The sequence below is a fragment of the Amia ocellicauda genome, chromosome 15 (genome assembly GCF_036373705.1).
Source record: "Amia ocellicauda isolate fAmiCal2 chromosome 15, fAmiCal2.hap1, whole genome shotgun sequence".
Taxonomy (NCBI): Eukaryota; Metazoa; Chordata; class Actinopteri; order Amiiformes; family Amiidae; genus Amia; species Amia ocellicauda.
This window is the reverse complement of record NC_089864.1, coordinates 22120245-22137072: the sequence shown is the minus strand read 5'-3', so window position 1 is coordinate 22137072 and position 16828 is coordinate 22120245. Positions and strand designations below refer to the sequence as shown.

The 16828-nt window shown below is 37.7% G+C and overlaps 1 protein-coding gene across 1 annotated transcript in view; it reads right to left on the bottom strand.

Moving 5' to 3' along the window:
* LOC136771605 (IQ motif and SEC7 domain-containing protein 3-like) overlaps positions 1-10067 on the bottom strand; it is a 38894-nt gene extending 28827 nt beyond the window's left edge. The window contains exon 1 of the mRNA XM_066724012.1: positions 9321-10067. Within this exon, the coding sequence (XP_066580109.1) occupies positions 9321-9871 (551 nt within the window). The 5' untranslated portion in view covers positions 9872-10067. The remainder of the gene's footprint in view (positions 1-9320) is intronic.
* Positions 10068-16828: the final 6761 nt, after the last annotated feature.

Sequence of the window (16828 nt, the reverse complement as noted above, 5' to 3'; positions counted from 1 at the left end):
AGAGATACATTTTATGTCTCCTTCAGCTTGCAGTGTCTGCTTCTTGAAAACAAAATGAAATCTCAAACCAACACCCTCTTTGGTGCTTTCATAGAGAGGAGCAAACAATAAAGAGTAAGACTCTACTTTGACTGTAATTAATCTCTACATGACTAAAACACAATGCTCTGACAAGACTTTATTGTCTCCAGTATTACAGGTAGGATACCACTTCATTTGAAAACAATTTTATAGCCACATGTGAAATTGAATGACTAATAATAGGCTACTAATCAAAATCTGTATTCATAAAAAATGCTGTCTTTTTTAACAGGACAATTAATTGTGAAGTTAAGACCCATATTGGAGGTCAAGGTCAAGGATTTTTTTTTTCCAAATGTCCTGAGGTTCTGATCAATATAAAAATTAATTTTGTGTCAGTACCACAAATCCCTAAGCAATCTGCTGATGTCATTGTGATGGGGTTATGTTGCCTGCACTAGAAAGAACTGTATTTCTCAAAACTGCTGTTTGCTTTTTGGTGCTGTTTCATTCTGTTACAAGATTTTATCTTTTGTCTGTTTATTTGCACTCCCATCTTGAATTTGGAATTGCATTTGGAAAGGCTCCTGGGTACGTCAAAACTCAACTTAATCATTTATAACATTTATAACAGTCAGTTTTCTTTTTAAAAAGGCATTTATAAAGAAAAACACTACAATTATTATTACCAAGGCATTTATTATATCTCTTTTTGTACGAGAAACAAAAGATTTGGGTTGAGTTAGCTGGCAGACAAATGCAAGGATTCAGTGCAAGGAGGAAGTTTTGTGTCGTTGGTACTCATGTACATTTAGAGATAATGAAAGGTTTTGTCTGAAAAGAGCCATTATTGGTGCTTTGTGATGTATGAGTGCTTGCACAGGGATATGCATGTGATGTCTGCAAAGAAAGATGTTTGGCATAAACTAAAAACCCTCTGCAATTCTCTCAGGCTAGAGGGCAGGTTATGCAGAGGTAAGAGCTGTGCAAAATACAAAGAGACCCCCAAGCACTGAGGACAAAAACCTCTGACTTTCTATAATAACTGTCATATGAACAGAATAGATTCAGCTTTTCTTGACAGGTTTAAGCCTGACTTAAGTGGAAGGACATGTTCTAAATGGACCCCTTGCCATTCCAAACTGTTTTAAATAACCTGAGGCATACTGTTAATTACGGGGGGAACACAGGCATTCAAAAAGTGAAATATATAAAGAGAAATGCATGACTGTCTAGGTGGTGTAGTGGGACAGGACACTCTCTCATTCTCTCTCACTCTCTCTCTCAAAGTGGTCAGTGTGTGGCACAGTGCTTATAACACAATAACATGTTGTTTTAGATACTTTCTCTTGCAGTCATCTGAAAAGCTCCCCTGTTTATTGTCATCACATTTTAAACGAAGCAGCTCCACTTCAGTGCAGGTGTATCTCACTCAAGAGGGAAAGTGCCAATGAAAACCACCAGCGATTTCAGCTCTATTTTTGTGTGTTGAGGGAGGTAGGGCTTATTCGTTCCTAAAAGGTGTTTTGTGATTTTACAAAACAGTGGAATTGATGTGCTGCTAACAGCAGAATTTCCTCTAGTAAGCAGAATTGTCAGTGAACAATAATCACTGCCTTCTTTAATACTGACTTTCCACACCTGGCACACAATGCAAATAGAAACAAGTGAACAACAAGCAGAAAGAATACTGAAATGCAGCTGTTTGTCTCTAATATCAGAGGGGATCAAAGTAGTCCTGAATTAAGTTGTACATAATTGTTTTGTGGACTTCTCTATTATGCAGCACTGACTTAATTACTTTCTACACACATTTTATCATCTCTTTTTTTCCATGTAAGTATTGCAACCCATACATTCATACATACATACATTCATTTATTCATAATTGAATAACCTAATTGAGCAGAAGGAAGAAACTAGACTTCCTTTTTTGTCAGTGTCAGTGCCATCAGTGCCAGTATCTTGGTTTGAAATGCTTTTACCCTTTCCTGGAAGTGACAAAGAGAACTAGGAAAACATTAGGTGTGCTATGGTTTTGTTCAGAAAATGAGTTCACATTTTTGGTGTTTGTATTCCTATTTGAACAGCTGTTAAGAAAACTGAGACAAACCCAAATCCACAATTTCAAAGAAATCATCATCATCTTTATCATTACAAAACCAAGCAACACCTGACCTCAGAACTGCAGCCTTGTGAGAGAACTGCATGAAGGTCAACAAAAGACTCTGTCAATGGTGCTTATATAAGAGCATCTAGCCTATTAAACACACAATGTGGCCAGTGGATTTTTATTTTTTGTGGGGGGGTTCTCCAATGATTGCAAAAGTGCTTTTATTAAATGCACAGTTTCCATTGCACATACCGATTCTGAGACTACAAAAAAAGAAATACATTTAGATTCATGCACTGAGTATAACTCTAAGCATTTTGAATGCGCCATTTGGAAAATACATTATCTCAAGGAAATGGTCCTCTCAGAATCAGGGTAGAGTAGACTACACAGGCCTTTATATAACCCTGTAAGCATTAAGTATTTTGCTCAAATAGTTTGAGCCGTAACCACATAGTATCTGAGTAAAGCCATATAATAAGGTAATTAAAATACATACACTAATGACTGTTTCCTAGACATGGAAAGGATATCAACTTGGACAGTAACTGTGAATCAATACAGCCTTCTTTTCTTGCATGGCAAAACAAAACCTCTAAATTAATTGACTATTATTAAACTGTTAAATTATCATTATTTGTTTATGTACGTATTTATTTTAAATCATATCCAAAGTCTAACTGAAGCAAAGTATTTGTCCCTCATCCCTCAGACTTCCTTCTGAAAGCTGCTTGCTTACCTCTCTGCCTTATCTCAGATATTTCCAGTGAAGTGCGCTGTTGTATTCTCCTTACGATTTTCTAACACTCGTTTTTAGAAACAGCACATTAGAACTCGCTTCAAAAGCTAACTAGGGCAGGAAACATGTGGCTCACCATTTCTAATGCAACTTATATGTGACTGACACTCTTCTACTGAATTAACCCTCTGACCAAAAGAGTAAACTAAGACCAATGCCTGGAGGTACAGACAGCACAAATATATTTGCACACAAACACTGGTGGCGATGCACACAACAGAAGTTAAGATAGAGACACATACGTACATTAATGTCCCTGCCAAGAAAAAAAATACAATAGACAAATGTGGACTGGACAGTGGTAACTCACCCACTCCCTAAAATGTAAGACTCAAGAATACAAGAAAAATACACTTCAGAACTTCTGACGCAGATGAATGTATACATGTAGACATAAACATAACAACACCCATACATTTTGGTATGCTTGAGCAGTAAAACATGCCTCCTAAACACTTTGATTTTCAGTGCTGTGAACCACATAAACTAAACTATAGCTGCTCACTAGCACACCATGTCCTCATTCCTAACCAAGATATTGTAATAACTTTAAAACACAATGTACTGCACTGAATAAAAAGAACATAATTTAAAGTGCAACAATATAAAAAATGGATTGCTTTCCATTTTACACAGAAAAATGGAGTTGATGTGATCGTAAATGTTGAATACTAATATGTGTCTGCCTCTAATAAATGACAGACATTGTAATGCAATGCACTGAGATAGAGACACTATATAAAGAACTTTCCTATAGTTACACAAATAATAATATATATATATATATATATATATATATATATATATATATATATATATATATCATTCTGTTTTCATTACTGTTTAATGTACATTTATGGAGTTTTCAGGGAAAAGACTTAATTTAATCTGGATTAAACTGAATCTGAAAGAAGATTTACATTTTAGACAACTCTTAGTTAACCGTGTGTCTGCATGTTTACTCTCAAGTGCAAACAACAATGAGAGGGTAAATAGGGTAAGATCTTGAGCTGAGACTATCATGATTCTCCAGAACTCATGCCCCTCCACTCAAGAGTCCAGAGCTCTAACCTCTACTCCACAGTGACTACCTGGAGCCCTCGCTTTCAAAATCAACCAACAACATTTTGACCAAAACGGTATCTCTTCAGGGACATGGAAGAGCAATTAGAAAACATTCAGTACAACCTAAAAGCTTCTGGCCCTGAAGAAAGCCTTGGCAACATCATAATCATGCAGATGATGTGGGCCATGCTCAAGAAGCTAAGAAGAAACAGGTATGTCATGGTTTGGAATCGTTAATCTTCAGACATTAAATGTAGCCTTTCTCAAAGCTTTTGTCATGCACCTCAAGATGCGTTCATGACACACGCATCATAAATCTTTTGTTTCTCCGTATGAATTTGCAGATGTCAAGTGTGCTGGCATTTCGAATGGATGTTTCTCGGGAGTTCACTCACAGCTTTTGGCAGTCACATCCAACATTGACGTCAGGCAGCCCCTACAGAATAAGGTCGATGGCTTTAACAGGATTTATGCAACTAATTCCCCTGTATTTAAGAGACTGAAAATAGCAATACAGTAGACTTTTTGCAAGGGATTTGAGCCCTAGCCCCTGTATTCTAAATAAATAACAATAAATCAATATAGTGGAGTGATTTCACACACTGACACTGCTTGAATGTAATGTCTACACTGCAAACAGTTGCACTTCTCAACATTTATACCCAACTACTTTAAAAGCAAAGCCTCTTCTGACGCCAGACTGCATTATCTATACATTTTTCTGAGCTGTCGTGGTGCACTTCTAGTTTGTATATCTAAGCTGCACTAAAATCTATCTCTGTGAGTGTTGTTACAACATCAAGTAAAGTTTATAAGGAATTAATTGAAGGCTTAACACTATTTCATAGGCTCACAAAGGACTCATCCCATAAATGCCCCCACTTTGAGCACTGCTTAAATCCTATAGCCTGGAGGTTGCAGGTTTGTAAACAGGCTATTGCTAGTTTGGTGGGATGGATTCAGCTGGAGGATCATCTGCATAAGTCACCTTTTGTACTGGCCAGCCCCCCATAGGACTGCAGGTTATCTGGGAGAGCACTGTCTGAACTAAAGCTTTGTATTCTTATTATTGCTTGCATTCCATGTTTAAAGTGCATAAAAAATTAACATGATATAAAAAGAAAAAAAAACAGATGACTAGATGATTCATGTGTGTCTGTGCAGGCATATGTGTCATCTTCAACTTCCCAGGCTGCTGCAGGGGTTGCTGCAGTAAGTTGGGTTTGAAGAACTGTTCACCACTGAACATTGAAAAAGAGGAAAGATAAGGGTCAATCCTAGATGCATTCAGAATGATTCAAACAAAGGCTCGGTTTAATTCAACATAAGTAACATATCATTATTAGCTAGAGCACTAATGCAGATTAAAAAAAGGAGAAAGAATAATCTCTAGGTTCCAATGAGAGCTGCTTTTTGAAGTCCAGCCAGTTTGCAATGCAGAAATAATCTACACTGAACAGCAATTCAGTTCTAACTACCACATCAGGACAGGAGGGGAAAAAGGATAGTGATATGAAAAGCAACCTGCAATGATCCACTCATTTTTCACAGATCACCAGCGCTGCAGACCAACTCTCAGTGATATCACCCCCTGTTCCAAAGACATCGTCAGTGCACTGCATTACCAAATGTACAAAACCCCCAGGAATCCTGGAACAGCAGGTTGCCATGTGTTTGTGTCTTCTCCAGCATTAGGGATATAATGTCATTTTCTCTAGCCTTGTATGACAGAATCAAAGTATACAGTGATTTAAGTACAGCTGTCACGATATTCATGTGAGTCATTCTATCTGAAGGTCATCAGTCTGAAACCTGGCCGCTGGAGTATTCATTATGGCAATGTAGTCTTGTGCTACTTATAATAGCTAAAGTATGATATTGTTTATGATGGTAATATTGTGTTTCTCTTCATTTGTAATATATGACTGAGATTTTGACCTTCAAGTAGTTCATGCAGGACGATGAATACTATCAACCGCAAGACACTGAAATATATGCCAGAATTGCAGAATTGCTTTTCTTGAATGTAATAATAATAATAATAACAATCATAATCATCATCATCAACATCATCATCAACCAATGCTGGGCTTGAAAATGATGTTCAAATTAAGCACAACATTTTAGCAAAGGAGAAAATGGGAAAAACAGAAATAAAATTAAGATACAGGACTCTTCAATGTCACAATAATGCATTTGCACATCCATTTCATCTATCTTCATGTATGAGTGTGTGTCAGTAAAATTAAATACCACATGTGTGCGTGTGTTTATTTGCCCAACAGTACTAACGCAGCACCTTTTCGATCATGCATTGCTTCTGATCCAACAAAATGGTTAAGGAAAAGGTTCAGCACCATGGATAGCTCTCACCAGAAACCCCTAGCATGTGCCGTTAGCATGCTGTGTCCAAAGCCTCCTCATTTAATTTTCAATTGAATCTTCAATTCAATAAGTTGGTTACCATTTTCCATCTTACTTAACTACTATGCAGGTCGTATACATAATGGCAGTGTGAAGGAAATCTGAATGTTTTTCTTACTTTGTGGCAGTTAGTACTGAAACTGCACTGTTCACAGTAAATTAGACATCTGAACACACCACTGCACGTAACTTATACATTATTTTGTCTTCCACACAGAAGGGGCCTATTAAATACATTTGTGCAGTGTATGAATACATGTATATGAATGTTGTATTGAATTATTATCTATTATTGAATGTATTACATGAATTATTTATCAACACAAACTATCATTTATTAAAGTAAATAAATCAGAGGTGATATTTGGCTTGTATAATCTGAAGGGTAAATTGTACTCTAAACCCAGCTCTGTGGTTACATAATCACTACAATACAAACCTCTCATCTGCAAGATTTTGTTTACTTTGCTGTATAAATTGTAGCATTCATTGGATGTTTTCAAAAAGCAAAAACATTCCCTTCAAATCCTGTCAACAGTGAGACATATGCAGTATAGAATAATGTAATCAACTTTGAGAGATATATTCAGACAGCTTAGCTATTTTCTTCTCCTGAAATTATTACATTTATTATTATTATTATTATTATTATTATTATTATTATTATTATTATTATTATTATTATAACTACTACTGCTACTACTACTCCTACAGTTGTTTGCTTGTTTTTCTGTTTTTATAATGAAAACCTAAAACCTAAGTGTCTTATGGATTACTTCAACCTCTTTTTAACTCCTATGTACGCCTTGTCTGTTAGATATCCAACAGCAAACATGCAACAAGCTGGCAATCGATTCATCGAAGCATTCACCAGCAAGCACCAGTTCTTATATTCAGTGCTTAAGTGTTTACAACAGCAGGGAGTTTGTGATAAATAGGACTTATCTCAGAGGGAAGCCTTGGTAATTTATCTACAGCAATTATTACTTCCTATATGGATATGCGCAAGATATTTGTTTGACTGTAGGCACTGCGTATTATTATGTATTGCACATTTGAAGGACATTATGACTATTACTGGGAAAAAGTACATTAAGTATAAGAATTGTATTTTAGTCAGATGTCAAAGAGAGGAGGTTCTAATAGAAATCTTACAAACAACGGCATACATCTAACATAACAATGTAGTGAACGCCTCTAGAATATTCTCTTGGGTAATTTTGAAAGGTAGTGGCACCCCACAGAGAGCAATCAAGCATCCAGCAGGGATTTAGTTAATCAGCTGTTTTGGAGCATCACCCTTCAGGTTCGGCAAGACAGAAATGTACTATCCCAAAGCCAACAAAACACAGCTTCCACCGGACTGTCAAAGAAACAATCTAACAAGACATTTGTTTATGGTTCATTATGCCACTCAAACTGACTCGAACCTAAACAATTTGACAGTCAGAGAAAAACAGGACAGGTTTGGTATCCTGACTGATGGAGGAATATTCAACTGACAGAAACTGAATTCAGGCTATTATAACTCACACTTGTGTTCACATATATTAAGATACTTTATGGTCAAACCAATATAAATTAGTAAATAAACACACAGCAACCCCACACTTCCATTCTTCCGATTTCTCAGCTTACTACAGAGGTCAATCAGCCTTTAGTAAGCATACATCACAGCATCATATATTTATAAAACAAGTCAAAGCCAAGGAATTTAAAACAGCCAGTTTCCAAGCACAGGGCACGTTAATAAGGTATTCTCTATGCTCTTAATGATTGAACAGCTTACTTAGTCCTGCCTTCCTTTCAACTTTTTCAAACGTCAATACATTCTGCCCTTCCTGCTCTTCATTACACCAAAACACTGCATGCTAAGAGACTGTAAGTATACCTGTCAATCATAATTTGTTTTGGGGGCATGTGCATCAATCTGAGGTTACGTTATGACACACACACACACACACACATATATATATATATATATATATATATATATATATATATATATATATATATATATATGTATAATTAATAAGGTATTCTAAATTTAGCGTTTTTAAACATCATTTTGAATTGCTACACACACATACATAATTTGTATTTAATTACGTCAAAAGCGACATGCTGAATTATTTTAAAGTATTCTGAATAACCTAGATTATAATTATCTAGATTATATTCACCCTCTCGTTTGTTTTCTGTTTTGACGTTATAAATACATATTTTTGTATTCGCCCCTACATGGTCATTTTGCTCAAAACAACATCTGGAACATGACGTTTTATGTAACTTTTTAAAAAGAATAAAGAGGGCTTGTAATTACTGATGCCAAAAAAAAAAAAAGAAAATCTTTGCGCCAGGATAGATTAGGATTTGAATCCCAATAAACAGGGCTTAAACAACCCTTAAAACTGGTGTTCAAGCGTCAGTCTATTTCTTTTTTCCTTCATGAACCTTTGGGGGTCTGAGCTGGGCACTGAAATACCTTTCTACAGCGGTTTCAAAACCAAAACTGGCAATTAAGACCAAAGTCATATGCACTCGCATTGTAGAATATTTAAAACCACTTCAAACATATACCCAAATGCTCAATCCCTCAATATATCATTTTCTGAGAGAATCATAATATGAATCCATTTGGAAAATACACCATTTCAAAAGCAATGATGATTCAGATGTGAAGGGACTTACACAGCACGGGTCATTCCATGTGAGCTCCATAAACACCTTCTCCAGGTATGAGCTTATACAATAAAATGCAACGCAAATTCAAAACCCAGCAACATTACTATGCATTTATTGACTTGCCACTACTTAGTACGCAACAGTAAACAGATGTCGGTGTAAATAAATAAAGGAGGTGAAAATGCATCTTTAAATGGACACTTGAACACTTACTCCGGTTTCCTGGCGAGTCCCACAGCCCTGCAAAGTGTGGAGGGGGTCTGTGGCACCAGAGACTTGCAGCAGGGGCTCTTCTTCTCGTCCTCCGCCGACTCCGGGCTCGACTGCCCCGGCTGCGGGGAAGTGGAGGCGGCGGGCAACAGTTGCAGTTGCTGCGGCTGCGGCGGCGGCGGAGGCGGAGGGGGATGCTGCGGCTGTGGCGGTAGAGGCTGGATCTGCGGCGGCGGCGGCGGCTGCTGCTGAGGCTGCCCGGGATGGGAGCCGGCTTTGGTGACCGGGTGCTGGTGCAGGAGCCCCGGCGGCTGCGGGCTGGTGCTGCGGGGGGAAGGGTGGTGATGGTGGTGGTGGTAGTGATGGGGCTGCGGCTGGTGCTGGTGCTGGTCCTTCAGGTGGCGGTTCTCGCCGATCAGCTCCTCCACCTTCCGCTCAAGCTCGTCTATCCGCTGCCTCTGCGTTTGGATCAGACTCTGTTGGTTTTGCACAATGGTGGTGAGTTCTTTCAGATAGAGGACCGCTTTCATGGGGTTATCTAACAGGCTCTCCATACCTGTTTTCACACGCGAATGTGTTTTAGCTGCGGATGTTTTGTTGGGGGGGGGAGGAGGGGATCGGATATTTGTGTTTTGTGAATCCGTGGAAGTGTAGATCGGATGGTGTTCTCCTCTCCTGTCTTCTGCGACGGTACCGTATCCCCTCGCCTGCGTGTGCCGTGAGGATGAGAGGAATGGTACTGATGCGAGAGACTCGGGGACGAGGGGATGGGGGGAGGAGTCGGAGTGGATGTATGATGTCAACACGACGAACATTAAGGGCCTTTTTTTTTTTACAGGCATACAAAATATTGTATTAATTCCTTCCAACCTGTGTTTCTGTAGAACAGATTACGTCCTAAGACTTAAATATTGAAAGAGTCGACTGTAGGGTGGTGGTACGTTCAAAGTATCTATTAGTTGATAGAATCACAAAATGTTACTATTGAACGAGCAAATGTTTCCATTGTAAATAGACTTTAAATAGGATTAATGTTGTCCTATCTTTTTTGTTTGTTTATTTAATTTATTTACTTATAAAGCTACAATTACAATAAGGAAAATGTAATTATGATGACGATGCAATGATTATATATAGTAATAATAATAATAATCGATAGTACAAGTAGCACGGGTATCATAAGTATGAAATGGAAACATCTGCCCAATTGATCAAACTGTATCAGTTGGATTTTTGTTATGTAACTTTATGCACTAGTGTTTTCAATGTACCTGTTTGAACTCTGTTGACTCTCTTTATGTGTACTTTGTATTTAAAGGATATAGTATAAAAACAGCTGTGTGCAAACTTACATAAATGTATAGTGTAGTAATTCTTTATATTAACAGATTTATTAGACATGTAAAGATGTGTAATGTATTCATATTTGCAACCCAGATATTATGTTTTTGAAAAACACCTTATATTGTTTTTAAAAATGCAAAAATATAAAAGCACCATGATTCGTGACTGTTTTATGATTGTGCCTACAATGCTCTGTGTATTATACTTGTAATAGCAATACAATTGTCTTGTTGTTTAACATCTGAAATAAATTGCTTTTGTGACATATTGGAGTTAGAAATTAAATTCATTTTTTCAGCATTTTAAGGTGTAGTGGATTGATTTCATCTGCAGCAAATAAAAAGGTGGTGCTGGAAAGCACAGGACTGAGTATAAATGATAAAATGAAGAAGAGGGGACTGCAGCAGATTCATTGTCTGTCTTTTGAGAAGGTGAATGATTGTAGTCCTCTTCCAGGCTGTGGTCCCATGTATCATGTTGTGCTATCCATATGAAACAGCAGGAAATGTTTCATTTAAATGCCAGTGAACCCAAGAGAATTGAAACTTTCTTTAACAAGCACCAAGGCCTTCTTCTTAGCCCAGACCATGGTACTTCAGTTCTGTACTTGAGAAGGTGAGGAAGGAAACTGGAGTTGGAGGTCTTTGTTGTCTTCTCTCCACCAAGGTTCAACCTCCAGACATGGGCTGATGAAGTCGGGAATAGTCAGAGAAAAGTAAATACCTCTAGTATCTTCACAGACATGTCATCTGACCAGAGCTTTCACATGAAATGTATTCTTATCCCAGGGAAGTTGTTTCCTATGTGTTGCACATCCTCTGTAGCCAGGCTGGGGGATATGATAGTTCGACTGTTCCTGGGCTAATTTCTGTTGCATGAGCAATGACCATAAAAGTTAGCATTTGCAGTGACGTTATCCTCTGTGAATTTCATGAATATCATTGTGACTGTCCACTCTCAACTGTTAATAATATTGCATTATCCACCTGGTGGTGCATATCTGCCCACCCACACATCCTATATGTGGAAAAATCTGAATGTACTAATTCCAGTTAGATTTATTTGCTTCTGGTCGTGACTGAACTCAAAGACCAATCCATATTTGTGTATAAGATTTAGCTTCCCAAAACGGTGACATGTTTTGTATCTCTATCTTTCTCAAGGGAGCCGGTGTTTTAATTAAAACTCGGGATGAGTATTTCTAAGGTTTTTCAAAGCGTGAGAATGCTTTATTGTTTAAATTGATATGTAAGCAAACTGAAGAGCAGTGTAATTGTGTTCTGTTAACACAATCTTATCTTGTTTATTTACAGCTTATTTTCAATTTTGTTAGTCTCTCAAATATAATTTATCTTTGAAATGGCATTTTGTTTATATTTATTTATATATTTCTCATGACCAAATGTAACACTGTTCAAGACTGTACATGTGTTTTTAAAGTGTCTTTATAAGGAAACCTTGGGTCTAGGCCTTTTCATTTTCTGTATTTGATGGATTATCTACTGTGCTGACTAATTTGCATAGGCCAACTTTTGTTCATGTATTTATGAAGTGGCTCTGGGTTTGTGGGGCTGTGTGATGGTTGATTGAAGCTGGGATTTGATGTAACTATTAAAAAATTCCAATGAAAATACAAATGGATAATCCTCAGCCATCTTCTCCTGATGGTGCAAAGTATAAGTGAATTCAATACCATCATATGAAGTTTCATTCAGCAGTTTGTTTATCAAAGAATACAGCAGCAAATACGTCTCACAGAACCACCAGTCCCACTTGTTGGCTTCGACCCAAATTACAGGAATACAGGCAGGTAGTTCATCAGCCAATTAAATCTCATCCATTCTGGCCATATCCCAGAAATACTCAGGAGGACATTTTCCAATTAGCAAGGAACTGACCTGTTTCTTTGTCTGGCAAAACATTTCTTTGAGCATGTGCTACTTGTGGTTTAATTCCTCACTTGGCGATGATAGAAACTTTACTTTTCCTCATGAGCAGAGAATGTAATGTAATGATAAAAAATACATAATTTACACTAAAGATAGCCTACTATTTTTCTTCCAAATGATCTGTGTGTTAAAAAATGCTGTGTTGTAGGATGGAAATGAATCTATTGTTCCAATATGGCACACTGTGGTACACTGCATTATTTAAGAAACACAATTTACAAATATTATTGATTTCGTAATACAACAGGGATTCACGCGTTATGTTTATGCACCTTTCACAGTGATAAAGTAATAGCAATTCTAATAATAGTAACACTGTACTAACCTACGATTAACCTACAGTAGCTGCCAATAGGGAAAATACATATATTTTTAATATATGCCAGAAACGTCTGATCCTATATTATTCATATGCTGCAATTTCACCCTTTATGTATATTTTAAGTATATGGAAAATATTTTAAATATACTTTAGTCTGTAATACGTTCAAAGTGTGTGCTGAGATACATTTTTTCACCATATTTCCAACATATAAAACAATTATGTATAAGGCATATGAATAATAAAGGATTGAACTCTCCTACGATATATTAAAAATATATGTTTGCTTCATATGGGTGTAGCTCAGCAGTAGCCTTCAGTTAATCAGAACAACAACAGACACATGAGGACATTTCTCTATATGAGATAATACCTTTGAAGGTCTAATTACACCCAGCTTCAGTCATGCTGCTTTGTATATTATTATTATTATTATTATTATTATTATTATTATTATTATTATTATTATTATTAAATATGTTTATTAAATATATGTTTAAATATGAAACTGGAATAATATTTTTTAATATTAGCTCCTCAAGGATGAAAAATAATAGAAAAATGCAGAACTGTGACCAGCTCTTTCAAGTATCTGTAGTTTTTTTCCAAATTAATGTATCTGTCTTTTTCCTGCAAAATGTATTCCATTAATCCCATAAGAGAAAAGCAAAGGCAGGCATTTAAAACACCAGTGGGGTGTTTATCATAAACCTAGAGGATTAATCCATTTTGCTACACCTTACAGAAATTTGTCCCAAATTAAATTTGTGCCGAGTGCATTCAAAAGTGAATTAAACACATGATAATGATTTTCTAATCAAATGTATATTATAATCGATTTATATTAATGATAATATTAGAAAAAGGCTTTGAGGAATATTGCGGGGGGACTTGTATCAGAATGCACACATGCTTGCTATTTTCAACCAGGGCCCCCAAAGCAAACGAACAAGCAAAACTTCCACACTTGACAGCTGACAAAAGACTAATATAACAAGGACAGCAAGAAAGATGAAGTGTTATTCAGGGCCTGAGAATTAGGTGTTGCAGAGAGGTGTTTTAGCACAAAAACGAGCCAGCAGAGTGCAGAATAAGAGGTTATGGTGTTCATCAATCTGCAAGGCTACTGACACTCAAAGCACTGCAGAGGAGTTGACACCTTACATAACAGTCTACATTAAAACATTGTTTTACTCCGATTCACACGTATCAAAGAATCAAGGAGAGTGTAAAAGGCACAGTAGAAGAGGTTGGCAAGAACAGAATGACATGTTTGTCATTTCATTTTTTTGTTTGTTTGTTTTGCATGCAGTAATGAAGAGCTCAGGCAGAAGAACTGATGTGTGTGGAAAGATGCTAATTTGGTTCTCAGTCCCTTGGTACTGATTACATCACACACGCACACATTCACACACACTGAGGCACACACATGAGTGACTGCAGAAAGGGGGAAAATTCACTGCAGATAAGACGTCCCAGGAGCTGAGGGGTAGGGCGGGCGGGGGATGCACACTGACATGAAAAAGCCATCACCTCTCACAAGCAAGGGCATTTTAAGTGCAATCTTGAGAGTTTTTCAGGCTTAGCTGCTCTCTGCAAGGTGGGATGCATTTTTAAAATAGCGGATGATGTATGAACATTTAGGATTTAAACTTAATTCGTGCTGCAGCTTCAAAATGGACATTAATCCTTTCCCGGGATATGAAGATGTCGTCTGCTGATGCGGTCTGCTGTACTGAGTATGTCACGGGGATGGGATTCTTTCCCTGTGCTTACAAGTGATTGCCCTTGATTGCCTATTGAACAAACAATCACGTCTAATCCATATTTTACATAATTTTACCTATTAAAATTGCATTGTGTTCCTTGGGAAAAAAATAACAGATCAGTGAAGTTTTACTCATCATTAGCTTTTGATCGTCCCTGGAGGTTAAATCCAAAAATGTGAGGGGAAGTATACTGTCAACAACTGTCTTATTGTCTTCTATTTCTTCTATTATTTTACCATTTCAAACTCCAGTCTAAAAAACAAAAGCAGATAAGACTGTTTAACCAGCCAATGTGAGTTTTCGGTATCTGTTCATAATGCTTTCAACTTGCTGAACACATCATCAGCACTTACCTCTCAAATAGCAGTAGGATCAATGTGCAGCCTTGCAGAATGACAGGGAAGAAAAATGTGCCACATTTAAGAACACTTGCCAAGTTGTGAGAACTGATTTATTTGTGTGTTTGTGGAGGCCTGACTAAATAAATAAATAAAGATAAATAAATAAAACCAATTTTGTGAAAAGGAACATATCATGTTTGAAAGAATCCTGTGACCTCACAGAATATATTCCTTTTCACCAAACGAGTTTTCTTTAACTCATTAACTCACTTTTTATGTGTTCCTAAATGTGGCACATTTATATATTTCTCAAGTCAAAAACTTAAATCTTAAACTAGTGTTCTAGATTTAAGTTATTCACTTGAGCCTTACTGCCCTAAGATCACCAGATTCAGAGCCAAGTTCTGCTACACTATCACTAGAATAAGTGGCAGCTGTGTTCATTTTCCAACTGACAGTACAGTTCCTCGGTTTGTGTTCCCGAATCACAGGGTGAAAATAATGTGGTTGCCTTGATTCAGCCTGGAGGAACCAGACTATGCTCTCCCAGGTCAATCTGGACAATGTTGCAGAGGAATAGAGAACAGTTGGCAATTCCACAGAAATTCACAAAATTACCTTTTGCCAAAAACCAAAACAAAAGTCTAGCACATGGGTCCCAGTACATCCATGTGGAGTGATCAATGATTCCTACAGATGGGTGATGGCAGCTTGGCATTCAGGAAGTGCCGCTTCCCTGCTTCAATCAGAAGTCGACCATGGTAGGCTGGCTGTGATTTTCAGATGGCCAAGCAACGGTCACTCCAGTTTGTGGGAGTGGGAGGTGGCTAAGGGAGCCGTGAGAATTCACTAGCTGAAACCCAAGTTCTCCAATTCCAGCTTCACAATGAAAAGAAGGAACAAGCTTGCCAGCGCGGCAAATATGTGTGTCTTATACAGTGAGGGAAAAAAGTATTTGATCCCCTGCTGATTTTGTACATTTGCCCACTGACAAAGAAATGATCAGTCTATAATTTTAATGGTAGGTGTATTTTAACAGTAAGAGACAGAATAACACCAAAAGAATCCAGAAAAACGCATTTCAAAAAAGTTAACAATTGATTTGCATGTTAATGAGGGAAATAAGTATTTGACCCCTTCGACTTAGTACTTGGCTGTGTGTTTTGGGTCATTGTCATGCTGGAATACCCATCCAAGACCCATTTTCAATGCCCTGGCTGAGGGAAGGAGGTTCTCACCCAAGATTTGACGGTACATGGCCCCGTCCATCGTCCCTTTGATGCGGTGCAGTTGTCCTGTCCCCTTAGCAGAAAAACACCCCCAAAGCATAATGTTTCCACCTCCATGTTTGACAGTGGGGATGGTGTTCTTGGAATCATTCCTCCTCCTCCAAACACGGCGAGTTGAGTTGATGCCAAAGAGCTCGAGTTTGGTCTCATCTGAGCACAACACTTTCTCCCAGTTCTCCTCTGAATCATTCAGATGTTCATTGGCAAACTTCAGACGGGCCTGTACATATGCTTTCTTGAGCAGGGGGACCTTGCGGGCGCTGCAGGATTTCAGTCCTTCACGGCGTAGTGCGTTACCAATTGTTTCTTGGTGACTATGGTCCCAGCTGCCTTGAGATCATTAACAAGATCCTCCCGTGTAGTTCTGGGCTGATTCCTCACCGTTCTCATGATCATTGAAACTCCATGAGGTGAGATCTTGCATGGAGCCCCAGACCGAGGGAGACGGACAGTTATTTTGTGTTTCTTCCATTTGCGAATAATCACACCAACTGTTG